This window comes from Dermacentor variabilis, chromosome 1 (assembly GCF_050947875.1).
Source record: "Dermacentor variabilis isolate Ectoservices chromosome 1, ASM5094787v1, whole genome shotgun sequence".
Classification (NCBI taxonomy): Eukaryota; Metazoa; Arthropoda; class Arachnida; order Ixodida; family Ixodidae; genus Dermacentor; species Dermacentor variabilis.
The window spans coordinates 3,443,585-3,467,009 of NC_134568.1; the positions used below are offsets into that span (position 1 = coordinate 3,443,585).

The 23,425-nt window shown below is 45.4% G+C and overlaps 1 protein-coding gene across 1 annotated transcript in view; it reads left to right on the forward strand.

Annotated features, from left to right (window-relative positions):
• The first annotated feature begins 6,880 nt into the window (after positions 1 to 6,880).
• Positions 6,881 to 23,425, forward strand: part of LOC142574921 (uncharacterized) — a 57,431-nt gene continuing 40,886 nt past the window's right edge. The window contains exons 1-3 of the mRNA XM_075683915.1: positions 6,881 to 7,096; positions 10,060 to 10,168; positions 22,144 to 22,483. Coding sequence (XP_075540030.1) covers positions 6,881 to 7,096; positions 10,060 to 10,168; positions 22,144 to 22,483 — 665 coding nt within the window. The remainder of the gene's footprint in view (positions 7,097 to 10,059; positions 10,169 to 22,143; positions 22,484 to 23,425) is intronic.

Consider the following 23,425-nt stretch of genomic DNA (forward strand, 5'->3'; position numbering starts at 1 on the left):
GTAAATATCTCTGCCCAGCTGTCGGTCTAGGTTACTCTGGCCTCCTTGAAGCCATTGGGTTCAGCAATAGCAGGAGGAAAATAAACATGTCCGCAATAGAGTTTAGTAAGAGGCGATTGTAAATTTGTTGCCAGAAAAGTAGCCAGACTACAAACAATGGAGGCATACAAAAAAAATTCCCAGTTGTGGTTCAGAAAATATGAGGCTGGGAATTTTTCTTTTTTAAATAAATAGTGGGGTTTTACGTGCCAAAACCACTTTCTGATTATGAGGCACACCGTAGTGGAGGACTCCGGAAATTTAGACCACTTGGGGTTCTTTAACGTGCACCTACGTACACGGGTATTTTCGCATTTCGTACCCATCGAAATGCGGCCGCCGTGGCCGGAATTCGATCCCGAGATCTCGTGCTCAACAGCCCTAGACCACAGCCACTGAGCAGCCACGACGGGTAACTATTTTCTTTTTCTTCTAAAGATAGGTAAGACATGAGGCAAAATAATAACAACAGATTAGTGCCGCAACCAACTACCCCGTTTCAAAGAGGACGTTCATGGCATCCATCCATTCGTGCATCCGATAGGGTGACTCACTGTAGAGTAGTATGTTAACTGTCTTAGTAATCAATTATTGCTTAACAAAATTGCTGACCAAATGAAAATCCATATTCTATAACTCGCAATATGCTATCCTTCACTAGATTATACGTTTTTCTGACTTAGCAGTCTTTCTAAATCAGTGTCTTGGAATTAGTCTGATATGTTACCATTTGAGCGGTTTCCACTTTCCCTTGTCTCACTTTGTTCTTGAAACATTCGCTCCCTTCGTGATTTTAACCGCCTTCGTATTGAAAAATTCCCCTTTGAGAACAAGTGCAATGGTTTGTGAAGCAAGAAAGCAAACTATACCACTCGTCTGACTATGTACTCACTGCTTCTTCTGAGTATCGCCAACATCTCTTATGTCTTGTGCGTAGCGAAATATACCTCGCGAAATTCAATTGCCAGGCACTTTTGTCTTCAGATGTCTCGTCTGGTGCACTTTGTTTTTTCTGTAATGAGGACGAAACAATTTATCAATTCTTGTTGCCTCACCACCTCACAGCTGTGGTGAAGTGGTTTCGCATTAAATATAATTTACTAAACGAGCTGACTGAAGAAAATTCGCCTGCATCCAACAACGTCCTTTTACCGCTTTACATCAATGCGAAAATGAATGCTTACATTAAAGCGCGGTCAAGCGGATTCGTCATTTTTTGGTTACTTGATAACAAATATCATGGACAACTCAACCATCGACATAAAAGGAAGGCGCAAAGTCTTTTTGAGAACTGCAGATGTTAGCCCAGCCAAATGCCTGACATGCTGCTACCCCCGATGATTAGGGTGTTAGCTGAGCTCTTAAGGCTATAGAAGAATAGACGCAGAAAGTAAAGAAAAATCAGCAGTAAAAACGAAATCCAGAACTGGGAAATGCTCATTAATGAAAAAAAGAAATGAAGACGAAGTATAAAAATTACATATTCTGTAATTTAACGGTTACGAGAACAGACAAAATCCTGCAGGACGTGGTTAGCGTTACGTAAAAAAAGTAAATCCTACACTTTTCCCGCGTGAAACTCATAAGAGGCGCTTCCACATGGTGCAAGAAAATATCGCATTTTAAGATGTGTTATCCCTAGGACGTTCTCAGATGCCATGAAAAAGCGTGCAGCTCGACGAAGACGTGAACGAAGAGCGGCTGTCGCGGCGTCGCACGTGCCATGCCCCCTGTTTGACTTGTGCCAGGCCGAACAGCAACGAAGCCATTCGAACACTTCTCTCTTTTTTTGTCCATTTCTGGCGAGCAGCACGTGAGAGCGTTCCACGCTGGGCCCCTTCCTGTTCAACTGTCTGTGAGTGTGGCTCTTCTTCTATCTTCGTCCATTCGCTTCAAGCCGAGCGTTTCGTGATGATCCGATGATCATTCCGAGTTGCCGTCTTTCTACTGTGACAAACCATCTGCAAGAGCCTGCAGCTGTGCATCGGCAACTGAAGCAGAACAGCCGTGTTAGAAGTCAGCTTTCTACAGGCAGTAGCAGAAATACCAGATAAAGACTGGATCCCGGCGAGATGCGAGTCATGTGTAACTGCTGGAATATCCTACGGCATTGGCCGCCCACGAACCAGCTCGGCAACGGATGCAACAGTGAGAAAGAATTCCAGTTGCCTTTATCAAGAACCGCGGACACTCGCGTTTGCCATGTGACGCGGCACCTTTTGGCATGCAACTACCTCTTCTGGAAGTTTGGTCTCCAGCTCGAGGTGGACCAAGATGACGATGAAGGAAATGTGCAGCTAGTGAGTGTTTCGAGAAAGCGCTTCGCAGCTAAAGGAAACGGACTGAGCGAAGTGGAAAGGGGCTCCACCATGTGTTTCTTGAATAGTGAACATGTAGCATAGATGCATTGTTATCGTCTATATAGACTACATCGCTGCCGTTGCACTCCATCATGCACTTATTAATATAACTGCACAGAATTAAGAGGGCAAGTGTTAGAAGGTAGTCAACTGCTGAGAATTTAGACGTACAGCACGTTTGCGACCTAGCATAACGCCCCTGAGACAGATAAAAAACAGAGGACCTTGAATACGTGTTACACGGTTTACGTGGAATTGCGGTCAGTCGTGACTTTATCAATACAAGGTACAACTCTCACCAGTCGAGACATTGGACACTTGGAGACGAGTAAGAGTTACTCATTGATGCTGAAACACAGGCGCGCCTCGATATTTCTTGCATCTTCACTTGCGGTTCCATTGCATTAGAAGAAGTATGCGCAAAATACATGGCAAAGAACTCTGCTCTACGGAGTCCGAACCTCACAGAGTTTCACCGTGTCGACAGGAACGCTTTAACGTGGTGGCAACCATCTCGGCCACAGACATCCCTTCACGACTTGGTCGCTGAATGGCACCTCGACATAGCGGGGTACAATTGTGAACGTGACATAATCAGTAACTGAGATTGTGCTAAAAGAGCCATACATGTGGGCATACTTTTTGGTCTTTTTATATACAGCAGCAGATTTGTGGTCGCTTGCCTTGTAATCAGTTTATTTGTTTCTGATAGTTTCAACCAAACCATGAACTTTCGTATCTTCATTAGCGCACTAATGTAGATGCTGTAGTGGATTATTTTAATAAATGTGTAATGTAATGATGATAATATGTCTAAACCTTTGGTACCTGAATCACATATGCACTATTACATCGCATGTACAGGGCGTCCCAACTGTCATGCACCAAGGTTTAAAATTTTGCAAATGCCTTGTAGTTGGATAGAACAAATGTAATGTTGTCTTCCGTTGGCTTGGAGATGCACAGATTATTTTTTGCGCTCTGACTAATTACATAACTAGTCTTAATGATTAAACTTCTCAAATACTGTAGTTAGATGAATTCATTCCAAGTGGATGCGCCTTGCGAGCTCCCCTGCTATAATGTGTAAATTGCAATTTGGGCCATAAGGTAATTAGAGAAAAAATTAGTGATTATGCATTTCAATGTTTTGTGCAAGTAATGTCTGCCTCTTTGAGTAGACCAGCTCATGAACTATAATTGTCTTAGCTGCGACAGGCAATATTTAAAAAACATTGAAAGCATTTGCTGAAACACCCGGTATCTGGGCTCTTAGTGGCGTTCAATAAAACAACCAAATCCACAAACCTTCTTAGCAGTTATTAGGTATGTTCTCCAGTTCCATATATATACGGCTTTCTTGACCTGCCCCCTGCGCGCGATAAAGCACATTCATTTATTGCGTGGTAGCTAGGTAGAACACTGGGGTCCAAATTCACAAAACTGTTCGTAAGTGTAGTTTGCCATTGGCCAATGACCTTCGCTTAAAATATGTCAAGAATGAGAATTGGCTAGCATTTGCTCTTACGAACAGTATCAGCGTACGAACTTTTTGTGAATACGTCCCTTGAACTTTCTCGTTTTGTGTAAGCGGTAAACAGAAGGAAGTGACATCACGTAAGATAAGTATGATTAAGCCATGCTTTCCTCGTAGACTGTACCTATTACCTGTTTCTGCAGCAAACGAGGTTCTCTTGCTGACATAGTTAGGGCTTTGGGTGGCCGGCTTTCGATTTCCATCATTGCCTCAGGCTGTAATTTATTACATCTTGTGTTACCAAGAACAGAGGATTGGGGCTCAGCAGAGCTTTCCTACAGCATTCGCAAGATTAATACTAATCGTCTGTTGCATGTTGGACGAGCACATCGGTGCCCCTGTGTACACGATGTCACCGATGCCGCAGCATTTCAATCTCGTGATTTTGGTCATGCGGCGCTTTGTTGAGAAAATGTTTAAAATAATTAGGCGCCGATGTTCTTTCTTCACTCACTGTATTGTATGGTCGTCTTGCAGTCCTCTGTGAGGGGTAGGATTTATGCACTCAGACAACACAAAACATCCTAAGGAGGTTGTCAGATGATCAAAACGTCGTTGTCGGGGAGGGGACGTATACAGAATAATTATGAATAAAATAGTAATTATAACAGAATAGAAAAGAATTACTAATTAGAAGTTCTTTCTTCACTCACGTGCAGGTAGACTGCTGGGCCCGCTTCCACACCTCCATGAGCGGCGACGAATAAGTCATCCAGACAACACAAAGCATACTTAATTTTCAGATGATCAAATCGTCCTGGCCTGGTAGGGGTCGTATTAAAGAAGTCCCGACACGGCAATTATCGCGAATGGCTAATTCTACGCACTTGAGTTGTAAACAGGCAGCATCCAGTATCGCCTTGCTTTGGACCTCTTCAAGAAACAAATGTTTGGACGATGGTGGGATCGAAGAACTTGCACTGGAGACGAATGTTCTAGTTATTCGCCCATCGTCGCTTCTTTTTCTGTATTTTATTGTCTTCTTTCACATAAATAAAACAAACAGTAAGCGAATATAAGTCTTTCGCCATTCATAGAATATTAGCACAGGACTGACTTCATTGAAAATATATTCTTCAAGAAAAATGACCGCTTCGGATGGTACAAGAACTGTACGGTCGTTTTCTCGCATAAAACCATGTTTTCATCAACGTTCCCATAGACTTAGCGCACGTTTATATATCCCCGCCGTATCTGCAGCCCCATTTTTCACGACATATGCAGGCGAAAAAAACACTATTAGACCGTATTACATTCCACCTGTGTTCGCATTAAGCATGCAACAATATGCATGGGCAAATGGGTAACACTTCTTTGATTGTCGGCTGTAGGAGGTCCCAGTGCAAAGTATAGTCGCAGCATTCGACAAGTAGGTGTTCCAGCTGTACAGGATTTCTGCAGAACATGTCATTTCTCGCCCGTGGTACAAACAATCCTCGTTGTTGAAGCCATTTTTAGTGAGATTAGAGTGAGTGTACACTTTCTTGAAACATGCTTTGACAATTGGTTTGAGACCAAGTTTTTACAAACTTCAGAGAGAGAGAGAGAGAGAGAGAGAACAACTTTATTAAAAATGCTGCAGAATCGGTTAGGCTCCCTCCACGCAGGGAGGACAAGCTTTTACCGCGACGCGGCCACTACGTCAGTCTAGTGCGTTGTTTTCCTCGAGGTCTTGGTTCTTCCCTGCTTCCAAACTTGAAAAAACTTTGCCCTGGCCCTCGACACTATATTGTACGGTAGCATGCAGATATTTTTTGTGCCAAAGCCAACAACCTCTTTGGGAAGTTTGGAGTGTACGTCACGTTCAGTACTACGTAAAAATCGACAGTCAGCGTTTCGTAGACTAACGTCGGACGGCCGGAATAAAGGTCTTTCCTTTGCCGTCATATCACCATCGTCACCGTCATCGTGGTCTCACTCCTGTCGCCATAAGACCGCAAGCACCAGACTCGTAACTGGTGGTGCTACACAAAGAAGTTGGTCCTCCCGATAGTGCTCCTTGCAAACAACATAAAAAGAAGGCCCGTCCAACGTATCAGGCTTTGCGTTTTCTTCTGCTGGCGACGTCGGTACATGATACATTCCACAACAACATGCGCACGTATTCTCAAGGAACGCGTTTATGAAGTTTCTAATTGCCATCGCGCATCTGAAATGCTGTGTGGTGGGATAGCTGAGAGCAACGTCGTCGCGTTCGACAGTTCAAAGTTCACTGTGTTCCGGGACAAAGCTAAAGGCTCGTTGCCGTTCCTAGTCACGTACTTGTAGTTTTAAAGCGAATAGCTGTCTTTGGCTCTTTCGGCTGTTTTCGTGGTTGGTGGCCGGTGGTCGGACTGAGTAAGGAAAGTGTTCGTTTGTTTCCTCTCTCACTCGCTCCTTCCCTCGCTCTTTCTTTCGTACTTTTGTTCGCTCTCTCAATCGTTCGTTCGTTCGTTCGTTCGTTCGTTCGTTCGTTCGTTCGTTCGTTCGTTCGTTCGTTCGTTCGTTCGTTCGTTCGTTCGTTGTTCGTTCGTTCGTTCTTTCGTTCATGCTACTAGCTTGCATTGACAATCATCGTGGATGGTTTTCTGGGCTATTTTTTACTTATTTGTAAATGCTTTTTCCTATGGGACGGTCGCCTTCGCTAATATGTCAAACGTCACTATTAACTGGCATCTGCTCTGACAAACGCTTCTAGCATAAGATGATTCTTGTAAATGCGGACCTTCATGAAGTTCAATCACTCTGATCGCCAGCTTTGAATGCAAGGTAAGTCTACCTTCGACAATTTGCTTTTAACAGTATAGCATGGAGCGGCAGAATGGTGTTCTTATTGTTGGTATACCACTACTGTGTTATTTCCCACGGTTCTTAAAAAATCTGTAGAAATCGAGTGCCGTGGCGCTCTCACGTGACCGGCTGATCCAATTTGTGACCGAAGGTAAAGTAGGAGCAGACAAACAAGATGAGGCTCTACCGCGAAGTGAAGCGCCTCCAAGAGATTCGCGATCGCCAGCAAGTGCTGGTACGACTGCCCTATCGCGTCTATCGAGCCGTCAAAAGTGTGGCGCACATGGGTTGCGTCTTGGCTTCCTATGGCTGCCACATACACGGGGACGCGCACGAGCGCCTCTCATTCAAGTGTGCCTGGTTGCCTGGAAATCTCGATGCCGCGACGCGGGTATGCGATTGATGCGAAGGTTCTTGTGCGTGTGGGCGCGGGCGGTTGTGTGCGTCTAATAGGCAACGTGATTTTCTGTTTCTTTGGGAACAAAGCAAACTGTCATCAAATGATCGTGGCAGAATTTCGCCGTGAAAACGTAGCTTTGTTTCTTTTCTAGGCGAAAAGCTACCAAGATTGTTTTCGTACAACCAGGTGTGGGTCTCCAGCCTACGCAATCTTCGCTTTCAGTTTTGCGACCACGAAAACAAGGCGTGGGTGGTGGAATAGAACAAAATAGTGTTAGTTGACAAGCAAATAGACCAGCCAAGACAGAACCTATCTATCTATTCTATCTACAGAGCCTAACTGCACCGAGAACGCCTGTATATTTGGCTTTTCTGTTTTTTATCTCCTGCTAACTCAGCCTTCAGTATAGTTCTGGCATCAAAATGCAGCGCTGGCGTACGATGAGAGATTTCCGGACATTTACTGCGACCACGTGGGGTGTGTCACATGACACAGTGGAAAATTTAAATGTACCATTATGACCTAAATAAACCTTCAAGGGCTAAGTGGTGGAGTTTCAGATAAAACCAGGTACATTATCAGGTGCGTCCATGACAAACGAGGTGTTTGTAGAAATAAAAAAAACAAAATTACTATATGGTTTTAGCTGCCAAAACCACTTTTTGATTAAGAGGCACGCCGTAGTGGGGGACTCCGGAAATTTCGACCACCAGGGGTTCTTTAGCGTGCACCTAAATCTAAGTACACAGGCGTTTTTGCATTTCGCCCCCATCGAAATGCTACCGCCATGGCCAGGATTTGATCCCGCGCCCTCATGCGTAGCAGCCCAACACCATAGCCACTAAGCAACCACGGCGGGTCAAAAAAAAAAGAAAAAAAGAAAGAAGGAAATATTACGGAATGTGATAATTAAAAAAAAGAAAAAATCACGTTGTTGTTGGCAATGAAACTCCAGGTGGCTTGCTATGTCTCCTTCACATGTGCAGTGAAAGTTAACTACATATTAATGCCTAAGGAGAGGCCTCCGAAAGGAAAAAAGGCTGAGCGCATCGTGATGCCAATTTTTTAACAGAGAGATTAGTGCCATTTTACGTAGCCGCTGAAACGGTGGCCACTTGCACCAATCCTTGCACCAATGAAACGAAAAAAAAAACAGTAACAAGGAAACGGAGCGTTTGCCAACCGAGAGAATTGAGTTAATATTTTGGGCCTTTGCAGCGTGTTGCCAAAAATATTACAGGCATTTCGTCCGACCCATTGAAAGATCACAGAGATTGGACAACCAGATATGGATAACCGTGATAAGGTGCTCTCTACATATCTTGGTGGGGCACGCCACGGGAAGTCAAGCATGGCTCGTATGTGCGAGCATGCGGTGTCACCAGACAATAGTGCAGTGGATGCTTTTTATGTGTTTGCATCAGTAGCATTGAGACAACAGCAGCGTGCAAACTGCAGTGTTCCGAGGCTCTAAAATGACACATTGGAACCTTCACGCGTCTCTTAGGGAACCCCTAACACCTGCAGAATCTCTTAAAAGGCCCTACTCCTGGCTCCATTGCAAATTTTGGTTACACATTGAAAGTTGTGAAATTGCGTCTGAGCAGAATATTACCGTAATAATTTTTTTAATCGGCTCGACATTGGTGGAGATAGAAGAAATCAACCTTGCTTCTACCATGAGGAGCGTCACTGTCAACGAAGACACCCTCTCCCTGTGCCTCGACTGTCATCCGCAAGCGGTGTTCCTTCCCTGCCTTCTACCATACTGGAGCCGAGGACCCAGAGGATGTTTCTTCGGTGAGCCCGGTTCCATCTTAAGTCCCTAGATTGTTTTTTCTTTTTGAACAGCTCATAAAGGCACATTAGTTCCATCGTTTTTCTTTTTTTTTCTTCGGCGCGGTGTATTATAGCGGTGGCGTTACGGCTTCCGTGCGGAATTAGGTCACGGGTCATGGCGAGTGGCGTAGGTTGCAATGCGTTTTGTGTAACGGCATTTGTGCGTGTGACCTTGGCTGTGGTTGATAGGGGACATTTCTCGAGAGAGAGAGAGAGAGAGAGCGTGGCGTGGCTTTTGGTTGGAAATTTCAGTGGTTTTCTGGCGGGCGCGCAGAACTGCTGTACCTTGCAGGCACGACCGTGAGCGCGGGATGTACACGTTGCACTTGTCTGCTTAAAATTTCCAAACCTGTTGAGATGGCCTTTAAGAAACCCCCGAAAGTTTAATATGCACTATTGAAGACATCTAGCTACTACACGTACGAAACCTTTATTTAGAGTTCGCCAGTGACTATGTTTTATTCCTTTGATCAGAATTTGCTGAGATTTACTGCTCAAATATTTGCGAAACAATTAACGCAATGTTTTCTCGTCTCCTGAGTTAAGTTGGGGGCACGCGTACTTTTTTATTTCTTTCTTTTTTTCGCACTCACCAAGTGTGCATGCGCTATTACTTCCACTGTGTGCTTGTGTGTTTCACGTAGGGAGCCGGTCTCTCAGAAGCGGGCATGCATACGTTCTGTATAGAGCACAGCAGGCGTTGATAGCCGTACGCTAGCTGGAGTCTACTTTCTACGTAAACTCAGTGAGGATGAAGAATACAGAATACGCACAAGATATGAAGTGGAAAGGAAATCTATGAGCGAACACCCCCTCATTTTATGAGCCATACATTCTTTGATGTAAGAGTTTGAGTTTACAGACTCTCATACTTAGTCATTACCAGACGTTTAGTCATCGTGTATGCCCATAATTAAGCGCCTGAAGAACAATATACGTGCGCTTTCCAAGGATTTATTAAAAGCGGCACTTGTCGGCCTATGGAGTCTCGTTTGCCGTCTCCAGACTTTATAGTTTTTACTGTCTTCATTGATCCTTGTTTGTAGTGCTATAAAAAAGTGTTGCAATAATTTATTTCTGCTTTTAACGTTGAATTCGCTATTTTCATTCCTCAGGTGACTGCTGTGCCACCCTTCCCGTACATCGGGGCATACATTTCCACCGGGTCATCATCGATACATCCCTACCACGCAAATGTTTCTCATAACGTCGTGGAGAATGCTGGTGAGTTACACGTTTGCGCTTAATGCGAAAAAAAAACTGGTGGATGTTGCCTGCTTACTAAAGCACTACCCCAATTTCGTCCGTGCGCATACCACCATTTGCCTGCTTTTAGAGCGCCGCTATGAGGCGCCCGTTCCTGCGTTGGGCGTCGTCGTGCCTCGGCATCCCTCGTCCTACCTCGGCGTAACGGAGAGAACGAGCCAAGCGAAGGACGAAGGAGCGAACGCGGAGCGCAGCGGGGGGTGAAAGACTGCGAGGAAGCCACCTTGAAGTATCACCAGATGGCGCTCACTACCTTATGTGCATCCGTGGCAGCGGCGGCGCCGTCCAGATAAAAAAAGAAGCAGAAAACTCGCCTTCGCGCATGGCGTTCGCGGCAAGCGTTTCCCGCGAAACATTACGGCTGCATATTCTGCAGTTGCTGGGAAGTGGCAACTGTGTGGCCGGTCTATATATAGCTCCGCGCGTCGCGGATCTGCCAGTCGGTGTGGTGATCGGTGCGATGCATCAATATATCGCGACATCAAAACACGTATGGAGCTGCGAACAAGTTTCGCATTGGGCAGTATCGTAATCGTCGGTGAAATTTTTTGCTTCAATCAACACAGACGACAATATCTGGCTTCAATCTTTACTTTGCTAAATGTACTGTGCATATTCAGTCAATGTGATATGCACGCTGCAGTATGCTGCACATTTGAACTTGTAGTAGAGCATTTTGAGTGGTCTCTTGAAAGAGGCAGAAGATAATGGTGGCACCGTAAATACGCCACTAAATAATCACAAAGAAAAACCCCATAGTCCAGAACCTCTTATTTCTTCTCAATGCGCAAATAACGCTCCTCTGATTGGCATATACCACTAAATTTCCGACAAAGCGAACCTTTTAGTCACATGGAACTTGGAGTGCCCTTTTTTCAGCCTATACGACTGTATCGTTGTTAAAACAAATGAAATTCGTGACATGAAAACACATTTTGGACATGTGAAAGATACTTGAAGTAATAATGCCGCGTGATATACTTTTTACGTCTTATATCACCGTTCTCAAGGATTATCTGAGCAAATTTATGCGGGCCTAACGTATATTTTTTCATGCCGTCATTGCAATTTCTCGGCGCGTCTTCAATTTTACGCTTTCAGTTTCTTGATGAACATCCCCTGTCGTATACGCTGGTTATGTTTAAGTTTGTGCGTCAAGTGCAATTAGCGGCCAGCCCAGAGTGACTACAGTTCTTATTCGACAAGCGCCGACAGTCTGGTACCCTTGTCGAGGAAGCACTGTTTCAGTTTCATCGCGCAAGTTCGCCCTGTAATTCGTTAGTTATATTGTTTATTCACTATTTTTGCCAGTGCTTGCGCCTATTCCACCTCGCTAAAGTGTGACAATCTCGGAGCACTAAACTTATTGCTGCAGTCGATGCACAGAGTTTCTCACGTCATAGAACCTGTGTCAAAATTTCGCCTCAATGATACTGCCAACTGCATGATGTAAACTGATACGTCCCTGTCTTTAGGGACAATGCTATCCTCGGTACCAATGTACTTGTCGCATCGAGCCGTGTAATGAGGCGGAACTTTCGAGGAAGATGCCATCGCACGCTTGCATGGCGCAGACTCAGGCCAGCCAGCAGTGCCGATCATTGTTGAGGTCAGGGTTCCAGCGCGACGCACATGGTATCTTCACGCGCTTAAACGCTGAGCACCGAAAGCACGACTATACGGTGTAACATTCGGCGGCCAAGTGGCTATCGGCCATCGCCAATGCATCACCAAAGAGAATGTTCTGACAGTAATGGTAGGCAGCCATTCAGGTCATCAATCTTGTTTCGCCTATTTTGCTTACTATCGAGTGTGATTTTCTTGAATTAATCTTGTATACGACGCTTCTTTCATAATGCACTTTATATCTTTAATTGCAGACCTTCCCAACCACACAAACGTCCTGTTGTATTGTTCTCTACTTTGTCGCTCCACAAACACATGCATACATCATATTTGAATGGCGCCTGGACATCCCCAGTTGAAAGAAAGAAAACACTGCGACCTGGCCTAGATCCATAGAGGTGGTGGAAATCCATGGTTGTGTGATGATTCATGATGACCTCTTAATTCATCTCAAACACCGTCATAAATTTTGTATGGTAACTTCAGAGAAAATGTAAACAAGGAATCGACGCCGGTCAGTGCTGACAATGTGCACTAACTATGAATTGAAGGCTCACACTCGTTTCTAAGTGCACTTTTCCAAGCTGCGGACGAAATACATTCCTATTTGACGTGATCTGGACTCATTGATGTTATTATTGATTGTTGCGCAGCATCTGATCGCCGCAACCACGCTCTAGCACTTCGTACAACTGTGCTTTTCTTGGCTTCCTCAACGATAGTCGAGGCATTGGCGAGGGCCTCGATCATCGCAAATTTCATGCCAGGGAGTAATGTGTAGGATGGAGTATTTGTAGCTTCCTTCTTCCCAAGTTCGCGTGCCGGGTGGCGCCTGTGGTTTAACGGATGTTCCAACACCACACGTACCAGCCTTCGGCAAGACGCTACAGTAATCCAGGACTGTTTTTTATCGAATACGTCGATGTTTTTAATATTTATCTTGAACGTTGTAGAGAGAAGCTCACATAAAGTTTTGATCGACTTACCAACGTAAGGCAATGTTGCGACAGAAAAGCGGAATCTCAGGAATTTTAGAGCGCCTATAGAGAAGAAAAATATGAAAGAAACTACACACGCCACAAACACTGCCAAAGACATTTAATTGAAATGTGATCTTACATACTGACCAATAGTGAACGCTGTAATTAGAAACTGCACATAGTTATAAAATTTTCAAGCCGCAAGTGCATCAGGGTTGTTTTTTTCTGTTTTCTTCAAAAAATTATGAAAACATAAACCTCGAGGCTCCGCGATCGCCAACAATATGTAGACACCACACACTAAACAGAGAAAACTACATTGATACATAATATTAGTCGTAAGCAAAGTAAACAGAAGGAAGATAGTCGCAAGTGCAAAGCACAGCACGAAAGTTTGAAACTGCTCGAGGTAATTTGACGAGTTGCAACGGTTGCAAAACGCGCACCATCCCCGAGGCAGAGGTCATTATGGCTTCGCGCATGCAGCCCTGTACGCCGTGTAGTCGGCTTCGTAAGCCCTGGTGGAAGCATCTGTAGGTGTCTTGTATAAGCACTCTGGTGGCTTACTCTGGTGGCCAGTCTAGAAGCTTGCCCTTCCACCTCAACCGGTAGGGATTTGGGTCGCCTTGTAGATGGACCTGGTGCGTTCTGATTGTTTCTGATTTGAGTTGACGATAATGGATAAACTGAATGAATTTTTAATAGTTCAACGCAAGAGCCTGCTGCTGAATAAGCTCGACAAAACTGCTGAAAACTCCCGCTTTGTTGAGTGTGAGATAGGGCTCAGTGTTTAGTATGCGCACTCCGATTAGTTTGCTAGTAACTCCTTCAATGAGCTAATCATGAACCAGAGCATCTTGAGCATCACTGCAATTACTGGGCTCGCTCCTAGGTGTAACGCCTTAGAAAAATAATTTTCCCATTAAGCTAGTCCCCTGGTACCATATGACACGGCCGACACATTGCTGAAAAACTTAACGGTCATGTCAAGCGTGCCCTTCTTTGCATGTACCGTTTGATATACTCGTGCTCACGCGCTCTCCACACCAACGCACCATAAATCTCCCGCTATATGCTGTGCAGGCCTACGTTGTCTTCACTTGCGCCTAGCTTATTATATGGTCTCACCATGAAGCGGCGCGAAGGTTCTCGCACCATCTACTCAAGGATGCATAAATCACCGACCGACGTCAATCAGTTCACAAGATAATCATCAAAGGAATGAAGCAGGGGTGTGAAGACATTTGAATGAAGTGTTCTAGGTTCAACAGGGGGACCAACCGACTGATCAACCGGAAGGAGGTGCTTTTTTACATTTTGGTTATTGCCCTGTACAAGCCATAAGAAGGCAAGTTTGAGCAGACGTGTAGGCGAGCAGTTAGGAACTTTATTTTCTATGTGCTGGCAGTGTGGAACATTATTCAATGTGGAGACATTTGGCCACATAATGTAAAACTATTTCATTGAGATGTTATTGCATATTACTGACATCAAATTTACGTAACCGCTGACTGATACATTACGTGGAGACCCGCAACGTTCTTTGAACCACCCAATGAAATGATCTCCTCATTTATAAGAGGTTACTATTGTTTGCTTTCGGAACAAATGGCTTTTGAAGCCTATCTTAAGAGGTTTTCCTTGTCCAATTGGCTGACAAGAGGCGAGAAGTGTGCAGAAGTGGAGAGTGTGTCGGTGGGACCGAGCTAGGGAAGTGAAAGTAGATAACAGGGTGATCAGAAGGGTTCCAGCGTCTCTGGTTCGTCCGCTTGCCCATTGCTTAGTTTGCGTTCTTTCGTCGAAAATCACGGTGTTATGCGACAGGGAGTTAACAATGTCGTTAGGAGGGATCGCCAGCGAAGTAGAATTCGCAGAGCGATCTCTTATACGTGACGTAAAGGCTCGGCCGCGTTATACTGCCAAGAATAAGTATTTATTATAAGAAAACATACATTCTCGTCAGCAGCTGCGAGTAACCAGCGCCTGAGCGACCGGTTGGGAGCCATATATTATTTCTTTCGAAAAGGCGTGGTCTCCATTTATTAAAAAATTAACTGATGATTGCGATACTCCCTAGTGCTAATTTTGAGCGCAGCTGCTTAAGTGTTTTGAATTCGGGATATATTGTGACAAATAATTCGATTCTGAACGACAGGGTCCTCTTGGCCGCGGCGCGGAGCCTCTGCACGGGCAGCTCGTGTAGCAGTAGCGGCAGACGAAGCATTTCGACCGGTTGCGTCGTTCATTGTTCAGAAAGAAAGCAGGAACATGGGAACGCGCCTCCCTCGCAGCGCATTCTATAGCGGCGGCAGTGCAGGCGATGTAGCGCATGCGATGTTCGCCCGTGGCCCGCGCATGCGCTTTGCTTCCATATAAGGTATCGGCCGCATAAGGCCGCATGTCTTGGTCGCCACCGTAGAGCGAGCCTCGTGCGACACTCCGCTTTCATCCTCACCGTTTCGCCATACTCTCCTCCTCCGCTTTCCTTTGGATGCTTCCCCTGCACCCTACTCCTGAGTAAGCCTCCTCTGGCTCTCTTCGCTATCGCAGTCTTTCATCGCCCACTGTGCTCCGCGTTCGCTCTTTCATCCTTCCCAGTGTTCGTTCGCTCGGTTACGCCGAGGGACGCCGACGCTCAGCGCAGGAAAGGGCGCCTAAGTGTTGTGCCCTGAAAAAAATTCGTTTTGTTTGGCCGATAATGTACCTTATGTGCGTACACGTCACCTTGACGTGGTGAGTTGTTGCTGTTTTGTGACGTCGCGTGGCAGACAAGCTCAGTGGACACAACGGGAAATTATTTTTACAAATAGCGGAGGAATATTGGCGACAAACCTGTAGATTTCTTTTGCATTTTATTCAGCCTAATTATGCACAATCAGTGAGCACAGGTAATTTTGGGACAGGGATATTTTTCGGTTTTGTGACGCCGCTTGGTCAGACAAGCGAAATTTGACCAGTTGCGCAGGACTAACGGCGGAAATGAAGTAGAGACAGATTGGGATAGCTTTACGTTACAGCGCCCATGTTGTCCGACCGGTGTTTTCTTTCCTTCTTTCTTTCTTTCTGTCTTTATTTCTTCCTTTCAGTCGTTCGTTGTTTTCTTGACACGTACATGTAGTTAGCAGTTAGTAAATGGGTCCGTCTGGTTTGGTGGTTCGTCAAACTCACGATCAAGCACGACACGACAAAACGTAAAAAAAAAGTTGTTCCCTGTGATGTACCCAACAATCTTGCGGCTGGTAGTTTCAAGCTATTTGGCGACGATGAACGGTGACAATCGTCCATAGGGATCATCGTATGTACCATATACATATATCTGCATTATTAACAGTCGTGGGGCCCGAAACGTGTGTTGTGGCACGCTCTTATAAGCGTCAGCAGGCGTTCGCATAGCGGTGCACGTGCTCTTGGCAGTTCTTGATGGTTCGTGTTGCAAATGAGCAATAAAAATGCGCCAGGAAGTAAATGCAAGATCAGCAAAAGCCTCCTTGCATGGCGCTCGCTAAAGAGGCGTCTCGTGGCCGTAGTGCTTCCAAGTGCGTCGGCCTTACTACTTCGCATAGCGCGAGTGCAAACAAGGTGTGAGATATCCTTTAACCTTCTCCAGTGTTTCTGTATGGTAGCAGGGGAGTTCTCGTGGACCTCACCGTGAGTCAGCATTACGACAGTCTATGAACACGCCGTGGACTTGACAGTTCATAACACCCGCTGTTGTGTCTTAGCGGTGTTGCGCTGCTAAGCACAAAGTCGCGGCATCAAGTCCGGGCCGCGGAGGCCGCATTTAGATGAGGGCCAAGTGCAGAGTGGCTGAAGAGTTCTATAGAGATTTATACAGTACCAGTAGCATCCACGACAAAAATGGAAGAGAGAACAATCTAGAGGAATTTGAAATCCCACCAGCAACGCCGGAAGAAGTATAGAAAGCCTTGGGAGCTATGCAAAAGGGGAAGGCAGCTGGGGAGGATCAGGTAACGGCAGATTTGTTGAAGGATGGTGGGCAGATTGTTCAAGAAAAACTGGCCACCCTGTATACGCAATGCCTCATGACTTCGGGCGTACCGGAATCTTGGAAGAACGGCAACATAATCCTAATCTATAAGAAAGGGGACGCTAAAGACTTGAAAAATTATAGACCGATCAGCTTACTGTCCGTTTCCTACAAAGTATTTACTAAGGTAATCGCAAATAGAATCAGGAACACCTTAGACTTCTGTCAATCAAAGGACCAGGCAGGATTCCGTAAAGGCTACTCAACAATAGACCATATTCACACTATCACTCGGGTGATAGAGAAATGTGCGGAATATAACCAACCTTTCTATATAGCTTTCATTGATTACGATGAAGCGTTTGATTCAGTCGAAATCAGAGCAGTCACGCAGGCGTTACGGAATCAGGGTGTCGACGAGCCGTATGTAAAAATATTGAAAGATATCTATAGCGGCTGCACAGCCACCGTAGTCCTCCATAAAGCAAGCAACAAAATCCCAATAAAGAAGGGCGTCCGGCAGGGAGACACGATCTCTCCAATCCTATTCACAGTATGTTTACAGGATGTATTCAGAGACCTGGATTGGGAAGAATTGGGCATAAGAATTAATGAAGAATACCATCGTACTTGCGATTCGCTGATGATATTGCCTTGCTTAGTAACTCGGGGTACCAATTTCAATGCATGCTCACTGACCTGGAGAGGCAAAGCAGAAGGGTGGGTCTAAAAATTAATCTGCAGAAAGCTAAAGTAATGTCTAACAGTCTCGGAAGGGAACAGCAGTTTACGATAGGTAGCGAGGCACTGGATGTGGTAAGGGAATACATCTACTTAGGGCACGTAGTGACAGCGGATCCGGATCATGAGACGGAAATAATCAGAAGAATAAGAATGGGCTGGGGTGCGCTTGGCAGGCATTCTCAGATCATGAACAGCAGGTTGCCATTATCCCTTAAGAGAAAAATGTATAACAACTGTGTGTTACCATTACTCACATATGGGGCAGAAACCTGGAGGTTTACGAAAAGGGTTCTACTGAAATTGATAACGACGCAATGAGCTATCGAAAGAAGAATGATGGGTGTAACGCTAAGGGATAAGAAAAGAGCAGATTTGGTGCGGGAACAAACGCGAGTTAATGACAGCTTAGCTAAAATCAAGAAAAAGAAATGTGCATGGCCAGGACATGTAATGAGGAGGGAAGTTAACCAATGGTCATTAAAGGTTACGGACTGGATTCCAAGTGAAGGGAAGCGTAGCAGGGGCGGCAGAAAGTTAGGTGGGCGGATGAGATTAAGAAGTTTGCAGGGACAACATGGCCACAATTAGTACAGGACCGGAGAAGGAGGAGTAGATTTTATTGAAGAGAAAGGAGGAGAGGTCGGCCTGGAGAACGTGTCTCTAGCCTGCTACTCCTCACTGGGGAAAGGGGAAGTGGGAAATACAGGGAAAGCTAGGTGGCGGGTGACTATGCTATGGTACAATGAGACACTGTATGCACGTTGTCCAATATGCGGACGCGCACTGCAGGTGCAATACACGCAAGAGTAATCTTGTCCACGCAAAAAGTAATCTTAAGTGGCACAAAAAGTTATTGCGCAAAGGTAGTTGGAGAAGTATGGGAGAGACACGGTATGGGAGAAGCCTTTGCCCTGCAGTGGGCGTAACCAGGCTGCTACTGTTGCTGCTACTGCTGCTGCTGCTGCTGCTGATGATGATGATGATGAAGTGCAAATACGCCTGTAGTCCGCGCATTGGGGGATCGATAAAGGTCCCCTGTTGGTATAAAACAATACGGAGCCCCGCGCTACCGTGTGCTTCATAATCAAATCGCGGTTTTGGCACGTGAAACCCCAGGATTAGTACACAATTCATAACTGTTGCTTCCAGAAATCCAGGTTACAGGAACGATACCTTGAGTATTTTAGAGTACCATGCGCATGCGTGTGAAAATGAAAGCGATATATGATAAAGTTCTCAGTAAGGAATACTCCTAGGGGATACAAAACAACGTGCAAAGCACTATCGGTCAAGATTTACGCATAACCGAAACGGTTGTCAGTGAATTTTCACTCCTATTGCCATCCTGAATGGGTAATCTTCGACGCCAGTTTTCGTGCTCATATTTCATAAGTGTTGCTAACAAATACCCTGCAGCGTTGGTGTCGAATCCATGCGACGTTCGCCAGAGGTTTCGGGTTTATAGTTTAGAGTGATTCTGAGTTCCATTTGTTGCCTCTTCCGTTCTAAAAGTAGATGCGATAAAAATAACATACACAGGCAAAGCTGCTGCAATTAAGTAACTTAACTATAGAAAGCTTAAAGAAATAAAAGCCTCGAAAGCCTAGGAATCGTTCAGAAAAACCTGAGCTAATCTTCATCATTGTCTAATCATCATTACGTATGCGAGAACAGCGCGAGCGTCACGAAGACAGCGAGCGTGCCCTCGCGCCATTGGCCCGCGCACTGCCGCCCGTGTTCCACGCTCGTCGGTGCCTGCAAAGCAACGCCTTTCGGCAAGGAACAACATTTTCCATTCGGAATTATTTGGCGGTGGACCGACAGACTGTATGCCAGCAGCCTCAGCAGGATTATCGCGCGCCGGACTCATTTTTACGAGTATACCGCTGCGGAGAAGGCTTAACACTAATGCGCGCTATTAAAGCCTTCGTAAGTGAACGCAATGGGATTAAAGCTGGGTATCGACTTGCAAAGACTAACGCAACTAACAGAAAACCTTTCATTCTTTAAATTATCGATTATTTGCATTTCATGGAGTTATGTTCGCGAGCAAAGTAAATAAGCAGCACTGGGAATTTATGTACGTAAGCCTGGCAGGAAAAGTAAGCCATGTTATTTGAATATTTCCCTGTCAGTCGGATTTTGCGCGATTAGACGTGTCAAGCGGATCTAGCTCATTGCGACGAATTTGAAGTTCCAGCTGCGGAAACATCAGGAGTTTGTTAGCCTAATGTAGCAGTAAATTTACGAGCAGTTCCTTTCCCTATTAACAGTATAGTGTAATAAAGCAGTACTAAACATGTGCTCGCATGGATCCGCTCGTAAGTACAGTAATGTCATGGTTTTGGAAAGTTGGTAGACTACCTTTGGCCAGTATAGCATATTATAGAAGTAAGCTCAGACAGACGAAGAACCTGATTGCTAATGTTGAAATACATCCTAGGGCTTTACGAGCCAAAGCCACGATAAGAGTATGAAGCACGCTATGGTATTGATTTCCCCCACCTGTGCTTCTTTAACCTGCATGTGTTCTAGCATTTCGCCCTCATCAAAATGCCGCAGTTGTGGCGGGGATTTGTTGCCGCGTCTTCGGGCTTAGCAGCGCAACGCCATAGTCAGTACGCCACCACAGCGGGTGTGAATTGGTAGTTCTCCATTTTTCCTCTTCTGATATGCAAGGTGTCCAAGCTTCCCTTAGCCGAGCGGTTAAATAAAGCAGTGCCCCAATATGCATACGTTTGAGACATAACGGTGTTGTCAGCGCTTCACATGTAGGGAAGTATGAAAAGAACCGCGTGGTCAAGTGCCCGCAAGCCACCGACATTAGATTGGAAGGAAGTACGCTCTCTGCTTCACTCGGCAACCACGTGGTCAACGCGTAGGCAGCGATCATCCCGCGGAATACGGAGCGCAGCTCGCGATCAGCGAAAGCAAACGCAGACAGCTCGCCCCTCAAAGTCACCGTTGCCGTGTCAGGCAATGAGGGGAGCTTTTCTTTTTTTTCAGATCCTTTCCCCCTACCGGAAATTATGCCCTTATTGCTAAGATAAACTTTCAGTAATTACACTTGTATATTTAACCAGGCAATAACTAAGCTAAAATTATCCCGCTGCTGTAGGAGGAGGATGAAAAGGAAGGAAGGAAAGGTAGGGAGGTCAACCAGACGCATACTCGGTTTGCTACCCTACACAGGGGAAGGGATTCAAGGGAAGGAAGGAGAGGAAGGGAAGAAGGTACTATCAGTGTGAGTACATGCGGATGTCCATAACTTCACGCCTACAATCGGTAACTGAGGCCTGTCGCTTTCATGAAACGTAGCAGTGCCTGCGTCACTTTGTAAGCCTGCGACGCATGGGGCCATGGCTGTAAGAGCACAGAAGAGGATATACCCCGCTGGTCGTGCACTCGTATATGGCACATTTTGTATTTTGCAAGCTTGGCTAAGGCTGGGTTGGAGACCGTGAACATTGAAGTCGGAATAAAACGTACGGCGGCGACTTCTATCCTCAGAGACGCCCAAGCGATGCGTAATTGGGCCAATTGACGCTCAATCCGTCGTTCCTTCCCTTGGTGGCTAGTAGGTGAAGCGCGGGCGTCGGTTCACATGCTTCCCTACTTTTCTGCACGAAATCGCTACCGAATAATTACGATATTAAAAGTGATTACGGTGAAAGCGTCATTCTTTTACTCAGATTGTAAGCATATCGATCGCCTAGCCGCAGTCAACACCAGGAAAGCAATTAGCAGGCAGGTGTGTAAACTCGTACCTCAGCTTGCACACACTATAGGTATCACTGCGTACTTACCATGATAACTAGTACAATTGCCCCTCTTCAAAAAACTACCTCCCTGCCGTATAGCATCAGGCTTAACGGATAACTGCATTTGGAAAGAAATCTCACTAAGTAAAGCAATGAAAAGGGCTGCATGGGCACGTTAGTGATCAGGGGCCCGTTCATGATTATGCAGCGATGAGTTTCATTCTGGCAAAAATTAGAAAACAAAAAGAAAAAGAAACAGCAGAGACGCCGACGGATGAAGCGCAATAAACGATTGTCCTCCGTTCGTCTGCGTCGTTGTTCTTTTTTTTTTTTGTGTGTGAAATGAAAGAGCTCGTTATAGCGTCGTTAATGATGAAGCTGCTTGATTTCGTTTATCTTTGTGGTGACCAGCCGTACGTATTTTTCATTCCTTTACTAAAAACGTTTTGCTGAATATATTATAGCCCTAGTAAAATCAGAAGTCATTAGAGTATGCTTGTGATTATTGTCTTGAAAAGGACCATACTTAGATTCTGGCCCAAAGTGGACTTCTTCTTCTTCAGTCTCATCAACAGCAGGCTGCCCATATATATATATATATATATATATATATATATATATATATATATATATATATATATATATATTTGCACGCGACATTCCCTGCTGTGCTGCACCAGGCTATAAGGGGCCTGGGTATGTGGTAAAGGTACCAGGCGGCAATAGATATCCATGCTTCGAAGACGATGTTTAGCCTACATAGAACCCATTATTCATATTGTAAACAAACTTCCATTACTTCCTAATTACTTCCATGACTGCTTCGTTCTCTAGGAAGTTCATCAGGAGTTTGCAGTAATCACCTGGAACGGAGAGTCCTCACGCCGGTCTCCTCCGCCTGCAAGTCCGAAGTCAGAAACTCACCGAGAGGTGGAAGGCTCAAGGCGCTTCCTGGCCTCGCACTGGAGCCGCGGCCGAAATTCCGAGAGCGCCAGTATCTACGGGGACGTCTGCAAGGAACCACAGCGAGTGATATCCAGAGAAGCCTCGAGTATGCTGCACACAACTGTCGCGTCTGGAGTCGCCGCGGACTCCAGCTGTACAAGCGCTTGCTGGAGCACAATCCACTCAAGTGTCCTTTACATCGACCAAGCACTGCCACACCACAACCCAGGTACGTCCTATATTTAGCTCGTATTCCTTGCCCTTCCTCGTAGCGTCAAAATGATGCCTCATCACTGTGGCTTTAATCAGGATTTTACAGCAATGGATGTTAGGGTGCTCTAACGACATTTCATCGGATACATTGCCGGATACAGTGCAGAAACTTCATTCGGCTTGCTCCGTTGCCTTGTGCACGCCGCTGCAAAGAATTGAGATGAGGCAAAAGCAATAACAGCGAAATAAAAAGCCATTTGAGAAGCAAACCTAAGTATGAATCTGGGAAAGCCTCAAGAGAAAGAAGGCGAATGAGACAAACGAGCTTGAACTTCAAACAGAGGATACTTATGTCGACTTAACGTTAGGAGGCTTTCGACCAATTCATCAAATATATAAAATATATAAAAGTAACAGCTCCAGTCCTTTCAAAGCCTACTGCGAATACAGAAACCTAGCTGGGAAGTAATGGGAAGCTAACTGTACAGGTATGGCATGTACCGCAGTGGTGTTACCAGGGTGCATGCGTCAAGCCAACCGTGTCGCAGGCATGAGATAATTCCGGGTTTGCCAGGCGAAGGGGGCACTGGACTCTGTAAAGCATCGGATCGACTGCGCCGAAAAGACAAGTATGTAGAAATCCCGTAGCCCCTCTAGAATTCCTTAATTAAGGAACTGATACTCCATAAAGAAAATGTACTCCCAAGGAACACCTTACAAATTGGTGAGTGACTGCAATGAACGCTGGGAAAACATTGTGTTTAGTTTGGAATGAGTAGCAGCTTTTACATAAATATATGATAATCCCGCTGTTTGCATAAATGCTGATGATAAAGTACGTGGCTGGTGAGGAGCAGCAATTTATGGATATTTAGCGCAGAAAAAGTAATTTCGATGGCTGATTGATCCAAGTGTGCAATTTGCACAATCTTTGAAATATTTGTGATTCTCAGCTCTT